Raw genomic sequence first — 19107 nt, 5'->3', positions numbered from 1 at the left:
CAGCTGCCAATAAATAAGTGCAGGCCTGCTGCGGCATAGGCTGATGATGCCAAGGCAAGTGCTGGGAGCAGGGCAGAGGCTGACGGTGATTAGATGAGGGAGGCCAGGGCCCAGAAGGACACGTAAGGGCCCTGGTCACCAATCTCATCAACTGTGCAATTAGCAAGGGATGTTTGAGGGGAAGAGTGGGGGGGGGGGGGAGTGTATCGGTGAAAAGGAAAGCCTGGAGGAGCGGCTGGAATTTGAGGAAATCTGGCTCAAGACAAAGAGGAAGGCTGTTCCATAGGATTAGATTCACATGCTGTGCATAGGCCGACATCTAGTGGAAGCTGCAGAGTATTACAGTTCTGGTTTTCGAAACTCTAAAAGGGACGTCGACAGGGCGTGCCAGTAATACTATCCCTAGGGTGACGACTACTGTACCCATGGTGCTTCACGCGTCTAGGTCCCTTAGATTGTTTTGTTCCCCATTGTCGGTCGCTGAAAGAAGAGTTCCTTCTGGCTATTGCCATTTTTATTATTATAATTCTAGTTACTCTTACTCTCCTCTCTTAGCCGTTCCCCTACAAGATCTTTGGCGACAGCTTTGAGGACTACCTTTGTCAATGTAGCATTCGCCTCAAACTTTTCAGACGGCCTCGGAAGACCGCCACAGGCCTCTGCCCTCACAGTAGGGAGTGGGGGTGGTTCATTTCTTAGTTACCCTAAGAGAATGCATTTTTCCCTTCTACCCACTTTATTCGTGAAGCTGTCTTCCGCACACAAAATGGAGAATACACCTTTTAAATATTGTCCATCTTGCAATCGAATATTTCCCTGGAAAGACCCTCACCGGGTGTGCAATCTTTGTCTCCCAAGTGAACATTACGAAGGCCACTGCAAATCTTGCAAGCTCTTCAAGCCCAAATCTTTGAAGGACCGTAAAACCAAGCGCTGGGCCCATCACGCAATACAGGCCGAATCGGTCATTGACGTGGGCGGTGCCTCCAGTGACAGCAGCATCAGCGTTCTTAGTGACGCTGAAAGCGAACGGGAACCTTTGGATGCCCGTGTGCAAGCCCCTGACCCCATCACGCAGGCCGGCGGCTCTGCTACGGGGACGACACCCAGCGGCACTGACACAGACAAACATTCCCACACAAAGCACACAACCCACGGCCACAAGCAGACTTGAATGCCAACCGGAAGGCCTCACACGGCAATAATGGGGATGTCCGACAGTTCCCTGTCCTCTGGGACATCGTGCTTGCCCCACGACAGGCCCCCAAAATCGACAGGAAAGTCAGTTTCTGCCGGTGTCCAAAACATCCAGATCCGCACACGCCGACAACCGAAGGCCACTGCAAAGTCCTCTCGGAGCTTGAAAATATCTGAACTCATTAAAAAACACGCCCCAGACACGTTACTAAAAGGCCGGATGTCGAAAAATCACGCGTCCTGAAAGCAAAAAGAGGGCTTTAGGTTAAGGTCTATGACCCAGGTGGAAATGACCATTTCAGGGGCTATAAGGCACAAGAAACACCTTGCACCTCAGCCAACACACATTGCGCCTAACCTACCAGTTTCCCCTTCACCTTTTGCCCCAACTTCATCCCAGTGGTCTGCAGATGAAATCGACATGGTCATGATACGCCTGTCTTCATTTGCTAATTTCTTCGACACCCACCCAGAAGTTTTAGAAAATCTTCAGGGCACTCCACCAGCTAGTCGGGCTGCACTTGCACAACCCCCCGCCAAAAGAGCCCGTACAGACACTATACAAGCAGCCACCCCTCAGCAGGACCCAGGACCGCTTTCCTTCTATGATCACACTCTAAGCTTCTAGGACACTGGAACATAAACAGAGACTTGGGACCAAGGGGAAATGGGGGATGTAGACCATGACGACGACGTCCTACAGTTGCCGGATATACAGACCCACCAGTGGCAGACTCACCGGTCAAATCCAATATAATGATATGCTCCTAAAGGCAGCTGAACATTTCAAAATGGATACGCAGGAGCCCCAGGGAGATGTTTATTTTTTTCAGACATCTTGGGAGATAAGAAATCTGCTACAGTTTATTCCTATCCTCCAATCTGTACAGAGAAGAATTCAACCCTCTTTGGTAGCCCCAAACTTAACATGGGCTGTAAACGCACGTGTTGAAGATCTTCCAACCAGCTCTCTGACTCCCTTTACATCAGGGGTCAATTGAAACCAGTTTTATTGGTTGTTTAAACCATGAGGAAAAGAGTGGGAACACCTCTAGCTTTGTCAGAGGCACCCCCAGACAAAGACAGTAAAAAGATTTATACTTTCGGTAGAAAAGTCGCCAACTCAGCCTACCAGGCGAGTATTGCCAATAACACCACCATACTGGCCAGCTAGAACTGCTATAAGTGGGATGAAGCAGCCCAACTAATAGCTTCAGCCCCAAAGCCCCTTCAATCACAGCTCTCTCTCGCCGTAACTGAAAGGAAATCTGTTGCAAACTGCATTCTCAAATAATCTAGATGTAGCTGAAAATGTGGGGAGGATTATAGCTGAAGGGACACTTTACAAACGCTGCGCATGTCTACGCCAGTCCGGCTTTAAACTAGAGACACAAGCTACGCTTCTCAACATGCCGATAGAACCAAATGTCTTGTTCGGCAAGGCAGTGGAAGATCCCCCTCAAGAGGGCCAAAGAAAGTATGACACCTTAGTCACTGGGCCAATTTAGCAATAAACCCTCTGGTCAAAGAGGGAGTTATAATGTTGGTCTCTTTCTGGGACACAATTCACAAAGGGGTGAGGGTACAACCAGGGTCAGAGCTCCTCCTGGAATACACCACATGCCAGTGCTCGCAAGGATTTCCGAAAGGCAAGAGAAGATTTTGTGGCAGGGGTAGCTCCTCCTTTTCCAGAGACAGATCAACACCCCCAAAACAATGACCACCCGCTACAGGTTCCCTCCCATGCCACTTTAGTAGGACGACGCATAACACACTTTACCCAAATAAGGTAGGGAATCCCCTCAGACAAGTGGATGCTTTCAACCGTGGCGAGTGGTTATTGTATAGAACTGCTACAGCAACCTGCCTACCATCCCCCAAGACAAAGGACCACCTCGCAAGAACAGCACATCCTACTAGAAGAGGTGGCAGCGCTGCTATTAAAGGACGCTGTAGAAAGTGTCCAGGCGAACCAGGTAAACAAGGTTATCTATGCAATGTACTTCCTTGTGCCCAAAAAAGATCTCCTGATGTGCCCTGGTCTTAGATCTGAACCATGAAAACACCTATGTCAAGCCACAAAACTTCTGCATGAGAACTCTCCAGGAAGTAATCCTGCTAAAGCGGGGGGAATACATGGCAACCTTGGATATGAAAGACACATATTTTCATATTTCAATTTTCGCAGCACACAGAGGATTCTTGTGTTTCAAGATAGCAAGCCAGCACTACCAATTCAAGGTGCTACCCTTCGGCATAGCATCTGTTCCAGGGGTATTCACCAAGCTACTGGCGGCGGCGGCGGCGGCGGTGGTGGTGGTGGCGGCAAACTTACACAGGGAGTCAATCCCAGTGTACCCTTACCTGGACGACTGGCTGCTCACAGGCGAAACACCCAAAATTTGCAAACAAAATACCCAAAGAACGATTAACCTACTTTTCTAATTGAGTTAAGTTTCTCTATCAACGAGAAAAAGTAAAACCTTGTACCAAACATGACCAAACAGTTCTTAGGAGCCGTCATAAAAACAGAAGGTGGTCTAGTCTTTCGATCAAAGGAAAGAGTACAGAACATACAGCTGCAAATAACTCAGTATCTAGCCGGTCGCCAGATAACAGTACGCAAAGCATTGCGCTTGCTCGGAATGATGTTATCAAGCATTTACCTGGTCCCACATGCACGATTGCGAATGGGCCCATGCAAGAGTGGTTGGCGACAGTGGTCTCGGGCAAGCGGTCAATGGGACTATCTAGTGTTGTTTCACCAATCTTAGTGCAAACTCTACACTGGTGGACAAAGGAGAATCTGTTGAAGGGGAAAACCCTCCCACGACCCGGCAGTGCAAGAGATGGTTGGTCTGCAGATGCAAGTCACTGCACAGAACTAAATCAACCTGCTAGAGCTTCTAACAGTACTCAAAGCGCTTCAAGCCATCGAAGCACATCTGACAAATCAGTTGGTACAAATTCTCTCAGACAGCACCACTGTGATGTTTTATATAAACAAGCATGGGGGCACACATTCTCCAAATCTGTTCAGGCTAGCATAGAAAATATGGAAGTGGACACTCAAACGGTACATGTTACTAACGTCCCAACATGTTCCATGGAAACTCAATACTCTAGCGAACTCACTAAGCAGAAATCGTTTACCAGAAGAGCAGGAGTGGCAGCTCGACAAAAATATCATAGGTCACATTTTCACACAGTGGTGCTACCCCTCGCTAGACTTTCGCAACAATGGAAAACAAACCATGCCCAGACTTTGCGTCCAGTTGTCCCCAACGCAACTCCAAGGGGAACGCCCTGTGGATGAGTTAATCAGGTAAATTTGCTTACGCCCCCCACCCCCAACTCCACTAATGAGCAAAGTGGTGAACAAGATTCGCAAAGAACAGGTGACATCCTAGTTGCTCCTAGGTGGGCGAGATAACCTTGGTATCCACATCCGTGCAAACTGGCGATGTGCGACCCGATCAAACTCCTGTTCCCCTTTTAACATGCTCACTCAACACGTGGGGACAACATTACACGCATCCTCTCTATTAACTTGGCAGCATGGCTACTGAAGTCATAGTTTGGACATCTAAATCTACCTCAGAGGTGTATGGGAATCCTCAAGGAGGTACGTAAACCAAACACCAGACACTGTTATTTTGACATGTAGAGAAGATTTGTAATTTGGGGCCAGTCAAAACAAATAAACCCAATAAAATGTACTACATCACACATTCTTCGTTACATGCTTCACTTACTAGACTCGGGTCTGTTGTAACTCAAATGTTCACCTAGCGGCTCTATCTGCATACACCACTTCTCAGTGTAAGGTGTCATGTGGAAAATCCCTGTCATCAAGGTATTCATGGAGGGAGTAAAGAGACTCCACCTTCCTATTTCTAACCCGAACTTGCAAACCTCATGTGATTTTCCCCCCTTTTGAGCCTATGCATAAATCAAGCCTTAACACCTCAGGTTTAAGACAGCTTTTTTGGTGGCTATCACCTCAATAAGAGTCGGTGAACTGCAAGCTTTCAGTGCAAAACCCTTTCTTTTTGATCTACAAAGACAAATTGGTATTAAGAACACACCCTAGGTTTTGACCCACGTTCATTTCAACGTTCATGCCAATCAGGCCATCTAAATACCAGCTTTCTTTCAGAACCCAACAAGCTCAGCTGAGAAGTAACTCCATACACTGGATGGTAAGGAGGGCGGTCCTTTATTATGTAGACAAGACAGGTCCGCTAAGGAAAATAGACCAACTGTTTGTCTCCATAGCTCCATGCAGGGAAGGAGACTGCATTTCCAAAAAGGCCATCTCCAGATGGATGGTCTGATGCATACAGCTCTGCCACTCTCTATCGAACAAAACACTGCCTTTTACACCAAGAGCTCACTCCACTAGGGGTATATGTTATGCAGAATCCTCTGCAGTTCCCTTAGGGAACACTGCAAAATGATTAAGACTACAGGAGTAAGCAGTAAACCCAATTGGTAGCAGTCTGCACCACCCAGATTTACCTGGTAGCTGTGGCTGAGCAGTCAGACTTCTCTCAAGAAGAGTAGAGCAGTATATAGAGTATACACAAGAGGGCTAAAACACAGTAGAGCAAACAAACACTGATCAGAGCTTTGTATAAAAAGTATATATTTATTTAAAACACACTTTAGGCAATATACTAGCACTCTAAATAAAAAGCAAGTTAAAACACAGTCAGGTAAAGTATACACACCTCCCTTAATAACTATTAGACAAGTCAGAATTAAAACACCACAATTTGTTAAACAGATGTGAGCCCATAACCTGATGGCACTCCAATAGTTCAGTTAAAGGGAGAGAAAAAGGCAGAGCATAGAAATAAAACAGGCCCCAACACTTTTAGGAGTTCTCAGCAAGGGGATAAAGGCAGTTTAGACTGTAGAGCCAAAGTTCATATGCCAGGCCCACTTAAAGGGAGCAAAGCGAAATGTGCCCAGGATCACACGGTTTAAAATGCACTAAAAGTCTTTGCAGAATGTTCAAAAGAGGTTGGGGCGATTCAAGAAGGTAAAGTTAGAAGGTCTGGGGCAAACCCAGTTGGCAAGCCAAGGATTTAAGGGTCACCTTGGGCAAACCGAAGAAAGGGAGGCCAGGCAGGACACAGTACCTTATTTTTTTTACTTTTTTTTTTTTTATTTGTTTTGGCTTAAGCCTTTACAAAAATACAAAATTGTTAGCATAAAACACATAAAAATGACATTAAATTTCATTGTTTTCCCCCAACCCTGCCAATTTTCTATTTTTCAGCTAGATCAATGTTTTGAAGACTTTTGTCCTTTATTTTATTTTGTTAGATGATCAGTCCATTTTCTGTTATCACCTGGATTGCTGCAAACGTCAAAACTGCGTTGCTTCCTGAGGTAATTCTGTCCCAAAAGAGGTCTGAAATTATATCTTCCTCTCTCCACACAAAGTCTCTGAAAAGTCTTAGTTGTTGAGGCCATGTGCCTTCACATTCCATTAGAACATGCCTTAATGTTTGTTTGGCAGGGTTGATGCAGATTGAACATAGTTTTTTTGCCACGTCCCCTTGGTTGCGCTTTTCCAGAACAGCCCCACATTGGACAAGGTTCAGTCTCATTCTCAGAAAGTCTGAGCGCAGTTTCCTGTTTGGGGATTTTAGTAGATAGCAAGAGAGACACCCAAGCTTCTTTTCTCCCTTCAAAAATGGATTTTGAGTTGGTTTATCTCTTACTCTCTCTACTGTTTCGATCCAATCCCATTGTTCTAGTCTTCTTTTCACTTTGAGTGGGTTTAGGATTAAGGTCTCTTTGTTTAGATCTAAAGTCTTCAGTCTTTCCAGTGTTCTCGCCTCTAACAAGGTGAGGATAGTTGATTTTTTTTTGCAGTGTTTCATATCTGAGGTCTCCATAAAATGTTGAGTCCTTACTTATTGCTATTTCTCGACACAATATAATCAGCTTCCAGTCTGCCATACAGTTCAGCGATTTTAGACCTAGCTCAAATCTCAAGCTTTTTGAGGAGGCACAGTTTGGGAGACCCAGAGCTTTTTTCCATAGGCGGCCCTCAAAATTGTCCCAGTTTATGAACCAAAGATCGGGTTTGGCTTCTAAACCATACAGGATGACTGGGACCACTTTGGCAAGGTAGAACTTTACCAATGGGAGAATAGAAAATTTACAGTGTTTATAGTTTAATTTGATCATTTGTAATGTGAATTGTTACTTTAGCCATGATTTCACTTTCAGCTTTGTATATTGCTGGATGGGCATGGATGTTATATCCCAAGTATTTTATGGTTTCTACTGTTCTTATCCGTTCTCCTCCCATATTCCAGTTTGTTTTGTTTTTAGTAGCGGATGTTTGAAAATCAGGATATTTGATTTAACCGGGTTTACTGTCAGTTTGTTTTCTCCCACATACTCACTCAATTTGTCAAGTAAATGTTGTAGACCAATTGCTGTTCTGTCGAGGAGAACTATATCATCTGCGTACGCGAGCCAACATATTTTTCTCCCATTTAATATTGGACTTAACAAAGCAGATGGTTGCAAAAAAAGGCCCATATCTGCTAAGAACAGGTTGAAGAACAGAGGTACCTTAAACAGAGAGGAAGTTCCAGCGGTGGCAGTTGTTCCTGGCGGTGGTTGCAGTTCGTTCTTTCGACCAGGAGAAGAGAGGATCTCGTTGAGGAGGAAACGTGGAGTCGTTGCACTGCATAGGGATGAAACCAGCCGCAGAGTTCATCAATAAAAGGAGCGTTCCTTTTATTCGCGGTCAAAGTGGTGAAACTTGGCTATCCAGCTACCGGGGTGCTTGGCACGGGCAATTCGACCAAGAGATGTCTTTGGAAGGCTATAAGGGCGAACTGGTTGGTCCCACCAGCTCAGAGGAAGAAGACTCGTCCAGCAGAAGATCTTCTCTTGTCGGGAAAGTGGTGAGGTTGTTGCAGCAGGGCTGCACCGGTGGTGTCGTTGCAGATGGCTCAGCTTCTTCCCTCTTCGGATTCTTAGGTCCTGTGGCGACTTCTCAAGTTCCAGTCCCAAAGGCCCTGCTTTTATGCAGAAAAAAACCCCATTCATCAGCCTAGCTGTCAATCACATATGCTAAGGTGAGCCGGGCGGCTCACCACTAGGCCAATTAGAGTAGAGTGTGACTTGGGTTGCCGAGGCAATGCAGTCCAGGGTGCCAATTCCCCCCTTCACCCCTCCTGTGGAACCCAGACAGAGTGACACCATTTGGAGGGCTTCTGTGGAGAAGCCCGCCAAAATAGTGGAACAAAGGGCTCGACCTTGGTCAGAGTTACAGAGACGGACACAAACGCCATTTTGGAAGAGTTCTGGCAAAAAGACCCAACCGGGGATTTAATATTAAATAAATAAACCGGCGGTATCTTTAACATTGCACCAAAAATTGGTGCGTTTAAAATCAATGCGAAAATCCCATAGAGAATATTCCGGTGGAATATTTCGCGTAGCAACCACTACCACCAGCCAGAAACACAAGGGGGGACTGGACAGTGCCCCCTTGAAAACAGACCCAGGGGCAATATAATTAACCCCCTTCCAGTACTTCCACAATATGATGGTTTGTACTGGTTCTGGTCACAATTTAGGACTAGTAAAGTCAATGGTGACTTTACATGCCCTGGGAGACAGTAGTCAGTCCCATGGTATTGAGTCTGTTTGGGAGTCACTATGACACCCCTGTGTTACTGCACTGAGGGTGCTGTGTAACACACAAATGAAAAATAGATGATGCCCTATGGAGTAGAAGGAAAACCCCATAGCCCATAAGCACAGAGAGTCAGATGCTCAAATCATGCCTAAGAGTGGGAGGAAAAGAGTCTCGCTCTTAGCAGGAGAGAAAAAAGAAAAAAAAATCCAGCAAAGCTGCTGGGGGGACTCACTGGGTTTGGGAAATCAGCCTTATGAGAGAATTCTCCCTAATAGTATATGAGATACTTTGGCTTTTATCACAAAATTCCCACTGGATGCCATTTGCAAAGCAGTTAGTGGAGCTCAGCACATACCTTTACTCAGCACTTATGCATTGACACACACTTTAAAGCAGATTCTCAGGTGGGACAAGCGGTGCTAAAACATCTATTTGCCGGTGTACCTCCTCACAACCCACCACCTTCTCCAAAACCTGCTTGCTAATTAATGAATAGCATGTGATCTAAGCAGATTCCACAAGCCTCGGAAGGGATACATTACTCACCGTAATCGTATTTCTGATGCTTGTATCCCTTCCTCCCCTCGAAGGGAAGGTGCGTGGGTGTTTTCTGGCCTTTATTTTATACAAATCTGCTTTACTGCACCTGTACTCACGCCACACTTCATGCAACCTCATGTCATAAACAAAACAATCTGAGGAACCTCGATGCGTGAAGCACCATGGGTACAGTAGACGTCACACCAGGGCTAGTATTACTAGTACGCCCTGTTGACATCCCTGTTTGAGTTTGGATAACAACTGTAATACTCTGCAGCTACCATTAGATGTCGGCCTATGCATAGCTTGTGAATTTTAGCAGATACTAGCATCAGAAATACGATTACAGTGAGTATGTATCCCATATAAATTTTCTTTTTGATTACCTAACACTGATATTTTTATACTTTTGTTTAGAATGGCCTATTAAATAAAGTTATGGTTCAGATGCCTCCTGAAAAACTTGAACTATTGGTGGTGTTCTGTGTGGGTTCATTGTAGCCCCCTAGACCACTCACACTTATCTTGTCTTGACTGCCGATTCACCTACCTTGATTGAGTTTTGACGAACATAGGTCTCTTCCATATTTACCATAAATAAGCTGGCCTCCTAAGATCCAAAGGCCTGATTTTTTTTAAATCCATCTTTAAACATATAATGAAGCACGATGCGCATACGTTCACTGGGCACGAAGAGACTGAAAGTAACCTTTCTTTTTTAGTTTAAGCTTCTGGAAGTGTTTGTTTTTGATAGTGTTACTGTTTTATGTAGGCAATTGGTGAAAAGGAAGCAGAAGCTAAAACTCTAAATGACCAGGTGGCCCAGTTGCATTCAGAGGTGACTCGTCTCCAGCAAGACTTGCATAACAAGACTACCCAAGAGGAGCAACTCAGACAGCAAATATCTGACAAAGATGACAAGACCAGGAAAACTCTCCTGGCTGCCAAGGGCAAAATCGCACAGTTGACTGGTAAGTGATTACCACTTATGTAAAATATCATTATTTTATCCCCCGCTGTAACCATGGCGAATGTATGTTTTTAATGGAGTTTAAAAGAAAAAATATATTTTTTTCTCACATTTAACTACATTTTTTTACCATAGAATGGCAGGTAAAACATCAGTCCTCCACTTCCTCTGCCCCACCCTCAACAACGTTGGCTGACCCCCAACTCATCTACATTTTGGTGGTAAAATAATTCATGCAAAAACTCATTTGATGGTTAAGCAATAAACATAGTACCCCCTGTTCAACTTGCCTTTCTCGTGGATGTAGACTAGCTTGTCTCATTAATTTTATATGTGCGGATGAACGTCCTAATCCGTACTCATGGGGCAAGGTCCCGGTTTTTGTTTTTCATACTAGTTTGCCAACCATTACCCTAATTAACACTACTCTATGGCCTCAACCGGAATGGAAATCCCTAATGTACATGTGAGGGGCCATAAACTTCTTGCGTTATAAATGCCATATCATATCATGGTTTGGGTGTCGGAGAGGTACCCTGTATATGGTGCAAGTCTCCTTGCATAGCTCGCTATTGGACTCCACTGTGTGGCTGATCTGGAGAATGTATGTTCAACCTGCTTTTTTAAAAAAATAACAGACCCAACTTTAAAATGTTGAAGAAAAAGATTAGGACAATTGAGTCTTGTTAGGGAGAATTCTCTGCTAAGGCTAATTTCCCAAACCTAGTGAGTCCCCCAGCAGCTTTGCTGGATTTTTGGGGTTTCTTTTCTCCTGCGAAGAGTGAGACTCTGTTTCCCCCCCATGATTTGATAATGTCCTTTGACTGTGAATGTGTTTTATGGGCTATGGGGTCTTCTACTCCATAGGGCTTCATGTGTTTTTGATGTGTTACACTGCACCCTCAGTGCAGTAACACAGGGGTGTCAGTGACCCCCAAACATAGACTCCATTCCCTGGGACTGACGACTGTCTCCCAGGGCATGTAAAGTCGCCATTGGCTTTACTAGTCTCAAATTGTGAACAGAACCAGTACAAACCATCATATTGTGGAAGTACTGGTAATTCAATTTCCCCTGGGTCTGTTTTCCAAGGGGGCACCTTCCAGTCCCCCCTTCTCGAGTTTCTGGCTGGTGGCAGTGAATACCACGCAAAATATTCCACCGGAATATTTCTTATGGGATTTCCCATTGATTTTAAACGCACCACTTTTTGGTGCAATGTTAAAGATACAGCCGGGTTATTTATTTAATATGTGTTCCCCGGTTGGGTCTTTTTGCCAGGATTCAGTTTTAAAATGGCTTTTGTGTTCGCCTTTGAAACTCTAACCCAAGTCGAGCCCTTTGTTCCACTTTTTGGCGGGCTTCTCCACAGAAGCCCTCCAAATGGTGCCACACTGTCTGGGGTCTGCAGGATGTGTGGGAGGGGGATTAGGCACCCTGGACTGAGTTGCCTTGGCAACTTAAGTCGCACTCTTGTGTGATTGGCCATGTGGTGAGCCTGCCGGCTCACCACTTAGCATGTTTGAGTGACAGCTAGGCTGTTGAATGGGGGTTTTTCTGCATAAAAGCAGGTCTTTGGGGCCTGGAACCTCAGAAGGCGCCACAGGACCTAAAGAATCTGAAGAGGGGAGAAGCTGAGCCATCTACAATGACGACACCACAGGTGGAGCCCTGCTGTACGAACTCACCACTTCCCTGACAAGAGAGGAGATATTCTTCCAGGAGAGTCTTCTTCCCTTTGAGCTGGTGGGACCAACCAGTTCACCTTTTTCGCCTTCGTGGACGTCTCATGGTCTAATCGCCCGTGCCAAGCACCCCGGATGCCGGATAGCCACGCTTCACCACTACCGCAAATACAAGGGTTGTACCTTTTAATCGGGAACTCCGCGGCTGGTTTCTTCCCTGGCAGTGCAACGACCTCCAGTTTCTTCCTCGTCGAGATCATCTCTTCCTCTGGTCGAAGCCACGACTTGCACCCGCTGCCAGGGACAATTGCCACCGCTGGAGCTTTCTCACCATTTCAGGTACTGTGTCCCTCCTGGCTTCCCTTGCAACAGATTGTCCAAGGTGTCCCGTAAATCCTTGACTTTCTAACTTGGTTGAATTCAGACCTGTTAACTGTGCCTTTCTGAACTGATCCAACCTATTTTTGACTTTTCTGCAAAGACTTTGAGTGCATTTCCACTGTGTGATCTTGGGCACATGCCGCCTTGCTCTCTCCAAGAGCGGGCCTGGCCTATGAACTTTTGGCTCTACAGTAGACCCTGCCTTTCTTGACTTGCTGTGGTTTCTTAAGTGTTGGTACTGTGTTATTTCCATACTCTGCCTTTCGCTCTCCCTTTTTAAACAAATTATTAGAGTGCCATCTACGGTTTCGTGCTCACCTCTGTTTTGCTAAGAAGTGGTGTCTTAACCTAGACTTGTCGAATAATTAACTAGGGAGGTGTATATACTTATAGTGACTATGTTTGAACTTGCTTGATATATTAGTGCCAGTGTATTTTCATAAGCGTGTTTTTAAATAAATTATATACTTTTATACCAAAGCTCTGGTCAGTGTTTGCTTGTTCTACTGTATCTTTAGCCCTATTGTGTATACTCCATATACTGCCTAACTCTTCTTGAGAGAAGTCCGACTGCTCGGTCACAGCTACCAGGTAAATCTGGGTGGTGCAGACTGCTACCAATTGGGTTTACTGCTTACTCCTGTAGTCTTAAACATTTTGCAGTGGCCCCTAAGTGAACTGCACAGGTTTCTGCCTAACAAGTCTCCAGCACTGGTCTCTATTTAAACTACGGTTTGCTGAGTGATTTGTCTAAAAATAAGACTAGACACCATGTGCCCATTTAACTAGTGCATAAACCAGAATTTGGTGGGTCTTGAATATCTGTGTTAACAAGTAGACATTTCAATTGGTTACTAGATGTATTATGAACTAAGCTAGAAAAAGGTTCACTTTAATTTGAATAACACATTCTTCTTGCTTCATTATTTCTCCAGTATGGGTTCTTGCATGGATTCATATGCTATGGGGTATTGCTAGGTCTGGAAAAGATACAGAACTGTCAGGACTCTGGGTTAGCTTGCCTTTTGGTTGTAGGTCCTGAGCCTCTATACAGGCTACAACCAAAATTACCAGGCCAATGGCCTACCTGGCCCCCATCCCGCCACTCTAGCAACACCTGCTCAAGAATATTCCTTGTCGTCTGGGTGGGAATCCTTGGTAAAACAAAAACAGTGTCGCTTTAGGCAGGAAACTGCTACATTCCTCTATAGCCAATCCTGATCCTTTAGGTCCTACTGCCCCCAGCCAATGACAACCGTTCTCCTGAGTGCCACTCATTGTGGGCGTCTTCAGATTTTACCTCATGTTTCCAGTGTTGGGATTCCCAGAGCTTCACTCCTTGAAATTTGTGAATTTTGTGTTTGTCTGCTTTTGAGTTTTTTTCTTTTCTTCATCATCCGTCACACAGTGACTACCATCAGTGGGGTCCCATTGTCAGTGAAGATCGTCATTTCATTGTTGGAACTTCTGACGCACCAGCAGGCCCAGGCCTGGGCCTGCATCTCACCTCGACCATGTCTGGTGTGGCGAAGAAGAGTCTCTTAAGGGCCTGTGAGTCCTGTGTCCTGAAGAAAATTTTTGTCAAGGATCAGACCCTCAAGTGCCTACGTCTTCACCCAGATCACGATGCGCAAGGCTGCAACATCTGCTCTGTGTTCATTAAAGACCAACAAGGATTGCCACATGAGGTTAGTGGCTAGGCTCGATCAAGAGAAAGCCTCCGACACGGCCTTTGGGTGCAGTCATGCCTCATCCAGGACCACCAGGTCCTATGAGTGGATTACCTCTGAAAAGGGCTTCAGGTCCTTTTGAGGTCTCCATCTAGAGAGATCCAAAAGAATGTGAAAACTCACGCTCCGTCTGTGCCCTCAGTGGTCGCTCTGGCTACGGAGCCAAGTTTGGGAAAGGGTAGGTATCTGTTGACTTAAGCCTGCAAGTTGGTGGGTGCCCTCCACATGTGACTAAGTCCTTGACCCCATCGAAACACACGTAATGGAAGAGCAAACCTTCTGGAGGCCTGTCGGAGGCGACTCGGTCTTTGTCGCTGTCAGCAACATGGGCACTGTCGATGACGGCATCGTCCACCAGGACCATCGCTTTGTCAACGGCCTCTTCGTCAAGACCACTGCACAGTCGATGACTGCTTTGGTCACATGCTCGTCGTCGATGAAATCAGGATTTGTTCCATCGTCAAAGTTCAACAGCGACTGGCGTCTCCACTTTCACGTTGACAACCACTCTGAGATTGTCTATGCCTCAGAGTCCTCCGGTGGTCCCGACCACGACCTCGGTTTCAACGCAAATGTGGAGATCCCCATCATATCCTCTGTTAGGGAGAATTCCCAAAAATGTGTTAATTCCCTTCTACCTTAGAGACCAACAACCCTTTTGCTGGACTGCAAGACTTTTAATTTACAACATGGAGAGAGGGAGTCTTTTTCTAACTATGTGGTATTTTATTGTGATTTTGAACCTGTTTTTCTTGAAATCAGCCTGGCTACTCAGCCACACTACCAACTTGTGTAGTTCAGACTTATACCAAAGGTTGGTTCCCTATTGCCAGGAGACCAAGGTTATTGTAGTGCACCCAAAGGGTACTGTATACAATCTTGCCTAACAGCCTCCTTCTTGCTGGATTCGGCCAGACCTTCCCGCAGTATTTGGGCAGATGGATGGGCTTGCTTCCACCTATGGATTTCCTTCCCAGACCCACCAAGGGGTCTTCTCGAATTTCCATGGGAACCCCAAGGAAATGGCTGTGGACCTATCCGTGGCCTTCGACACAGTTGATAATCAGATTATGTTGCAGTGTCTCGGAGGAGTTGGAAAAGTGTCAGAACAAGCTGTGAGGTGCTTTAGATCCTTCCTGATGGGCAAAGTCCAGCGGTGGGTGTTTGGGGGCTTCACCTCTGAGGCGGTTGTCCTCGGCTGTGGTGTCCTACAGGGATCATTATCCCTGCTGATATTTAACTTGTACATGCGTCCAGTCCTAAATATATTGAGGAGGCATGGTTTCCTATGCCGATGATACAAAAATCTATACTGAGACTAAGAACATCGCCGCATTTATGAGAATTAATCGGTGCACGGTAGATATTGACAAGTGGATGGCAAGTAACCAGCTTCAACTGAATGCAGCAAAGGCCGAGACTGTTCTTTTCGACTCTTATGGCGATAAGTATGGTTGGGAAGCAATCGTTCTCCCCTTATATTCTGGGTGAGAAACTTCAGTTTGCCAAAATAATTAAAAACCTGGTCAGTGTCTGGCGGTAGAACCTTGGCAGTGGATCCCAAGTGGGGGCTAATGTGAAGGCAGTTTATCATTCCTTGCAGTTGCTTAAAAATGTTCTTCCCTTCTTGCCCCTAGAAGATCATGCAGTGGTTGTGAGGGCAATGACGAATTCTCATATTGGTTTTTGTAATAGTCTAATGGCAGGTATTCCAGCGAAGCAGATATCTAGACTCCAGAGGCCCCCAAATGCAGCGACTAGACTGAGAGGACACTTAAAGGGACCATGTATCTTCCCTTCATTGATCCTTAAACTGGTTTTCTGTCGGATCGAATCAAGTTTAAAGTAGCGTGCCTGATGTACAAATTTCTTAATGGCCTTGCCCCAGATTAGCTCAGTGCGAAGGTTCACCTTTATCATCCGGCCTGAGCCTTACGCTCAAGAGATAGTTTTCGGACCAAAACTCCAGCACCATCTCCCACTGGAGATTAGAGCTAGTCAGTTTAGAAAGGCTCTAAAAACCCACCTGTTCAAGTAGGCAGTTCAACTCAGATACACAGAGGTTTATTTTGCATCTCTAATCTAGCTGTTTTGACCATCTGCGCCTGTATACAGTTGTCTGTCTAGGAGCGCGGTATAAATCAAAATCAAATATTTACACCAGTTCGGAAGACTATCATCCAGAGGACTTCCATTGCTATGATGTGATAGTTTATGTATATAGCACCTATACACAATGTGTTTCAAAGCGCTTCAAGGCAAGCAAGGGAACAAGGGAAACTACGACATTCTTACAGGCCATGAACAGTAAGGATGTGAAATTAACTATCGTACACGGCCTGACGACATTTCAGATAGTGCAAGTGCTAAGACATAGATCAGGAAGGGAGGGGGAGAGTGGGAAGGAAATGGAAACAGACAGGCGACTACCGTACTAGGCCTGACAACATTTCTGGTAGAGCTGAAGGAAAACAAAAGATGAGGGAGAGGGGTGCAGAAAAGGAGGGGCAGAACAAAACAAGTGACTATCGTACTAATCCTGACAACGTTTCATATAGTGCTGGAGGGATGGGGGGGGGGGGGGCAACAGTATGGGGATAGGGGAGCGACAGACGAGGTTGCTATCATAGTAGGTCCAGGGACAATTCTGATAGAGTAAGTGCGTAGAAGACGGTAAGGTTAGGGGATAGGAAAAGGGAGAGGGGAGGAGAGAACAGAGTAAGCAGTCAAAAAGAGTGGAGAAGCAAGAGGAGAGCGAATACAAGTGCTGAATTCAGTAGTAACACATAATGTTCAGAACATGAGGGAGGTCAGGGACCTATGGCTCAGTAAGGATTACAGCTTCGTGCCCCATTCCAGCTGTTTGGCCCTCCAAGGGGTTTTAGCCCAGCTCTTGTCCTGGCTGCACCAAGGATAGGTCACAGGACAGCCTGACAACCCTGCCTACTTTGGTGGTAGATATTCAACAGTGGCTGCCAGCTGCTCCCGTGCTTGGTCCAGCCAGGTGTCCGCCTAGGCGTTGGCCGTCTCCCCGTAGGTCACTTGTCATACCTGGTGGAAGAGGAACCAGTTTGCACACACTGGCACTGATATCACTGTGGCTCACACTGAGTTTGAGGATTATGTTCCTGCTGACTGGGACCCACCGGGCGAGATTGACTCCTTCCACTCAATCTCAAGGGCCTCTAAGCTTTTCAATCTGGTGCCGGAGGATAAAAAGGAGGTGGTCATTTTCAATGCATGGAGTCCTCCAGGAAGGAAGACGGTCAAGTCGGTCCCATTGTTGGACGACCTTTGGGAAGACTGGTTGGCTTTCATGAAGACTCTGAGTACCACACCTTTGACGCATGACAGGCTGAAAAATAAGTACTGGGTCCTGGATTTGGCACCCAGATGTCTCGGGTCTCTGCCTTCTCTGGACTCAGTGGTGTTGGCCAGGAAGCGGTCATCCATTCCCTCGTCTTTGGTGCTTCCAGAACAGAAGGCAAGAATCTGGATGCAGCTGGCATGTGCATGATTTTGCACTGTGACCACCACCATGAAGGCAGCCAGCTCCCTCACCATACTGTTCCCACACGACAGGGAGCTTTGGTACAAGCTTGGTCCTATTCTGGACTGATGAGAAGGCCAAACCATGACTCTATTCCAGGAAGAAGTGGCGTTGGATCAAGAAATCAGTGGCCCTCGATATAGCTGATTCTGGGTTCCACCCGATGGGGAATGGTGTTGCCCTCCGGCGCCAGGGTTGGCTGAAGGCCACACTTTTTTTTCAACAAATCTTTATTTACAATTTTCAGTGAAACAAGTACAAAGAAAAAGGAAAAAACCCTTCCCGCAACAACTGCCCCCCTTCTAAGCCCCCCAGATCCAAGAGGTCTGCTGATAGCATAACATCGACATAAGAACTGTACACATATTGCATATTATTTAGGCCAGGGTGCCAGTGTAAGTCATTGAATCCGGTTCTAAAACCGACCTCCCCATAGGGTAGCTGCAATTAACGGTCTGAAAACTTCACAGGTCTGATTCGTGCTGAGGGCTAATAATGCCCAGTAGTTCCATAGCTTTGGGGCACCAGGTATGTTAGCATATTGGCCCAGTCCAACGTGAATCGCATGTGATGGCCCTGGATAGATTAGGTGAGCCATTCCATTGCTACCAGTGACCACAGCTTGGCGGCCCACTCGTGTTCCTGTGGGGGGGGGGCCCTCGACTTCCACCTCCGAGCAAGGACCAGCGCAGCCGCCATCATTGCGTAAAGTGTGCGGTCTGCTCTAGTGGCAAGAGTTGTCAGCAACCCGTTAAGGCCTAATAAGTCCAAGCCTCTGTTTTAGCCCAGGTGAACTCTTAGCACCTGCGCAACCGCTTCTTGGACCTGTGACCAAAATGGGTCAATTTTGGGACATTCCCACCAGACATGAGCCCAGGAGCCCACTGCGCCACATTGCCTCCAACACAACCCTGAAACATTGGGGTAAATTTTATTTAACCTGGATGGGGTTAGGTGCCACCTCAGCATCAGTTTCAGCCACATCTCCCGAATTTGAATGGATCTAGAAAGTTTCGGGATCTGGGACCACAGCTTTACCCATTCCGGTTCCTCTATGGCCGTCCCTACATCCTGCTCCCATTTGACCATATAATTCCTCGATTGCAAATTTTCCTGCCTTTTAATGAGTTTATAAATGGACGATACCACCCCTTTATCCCCCGTGTCAGTATACTTTTCGAACTGGGTGAGGGAGCATGAGCCCGCCTGCTTGAGTGCCTGCTGAGACCCAGTGCCTGATCTGGAGATAGGAAAATCTCTACTTTCCCCTAAGCCAAAGTCCTTATTGCACTGCTAAAATTGTTTCACCTTGCCCCCTTCCAACATTTCCCGCACCATCCGGCAGCTGCCCTGGAACCAAGGAGCAAAGGTCAGCA

The 19107-nt window shown here is 46.2% G+C and overlaps 1 protein-coding gene across 4 annotated transcripts in view; it reads left to right on the top strand.

The window, feature by feature from the left end:
- Window positions 1-19107, top strand: part of TPR (translocated promoter region, nuclear basket protein) — a 2097972-nt gene that overhangs the window by 1202499 nt on the left and 876366 nt on the right. For all 4 annotated transcript variants that reach the window (XM_069641376.1, XM_069641377.1, XM_069641375.1 and 1 more), the window contains exon 33: window positions 10188-10386. In XM_069641376.1, coding sequence (XP_069497477.1) covers window positions 10188-10386 — 199 coding nt within the window. The remainder of the gene's footprint in view (window positions 1-10187; window positions 10387-19107) is intronic.

Source organism: Ambystoma mexicanum, chromosome 1q, assembly GCF_040938575.1.
Source record: "Ambystoma mexicanum isolate Mex_15411 chromosome 1q, UKY_AmexF1_1, whole genome shotgun sequence".
Lineage (NCBI taxonomy): Eukaryota > Metazoa > Chordata > Amphibia > Caudata > Ambystomatidae > Ambystoma > Ambystoma mexicanum.
This window is presented reverse-complemented; position numbering and strand designations above follow the sequence as displayed.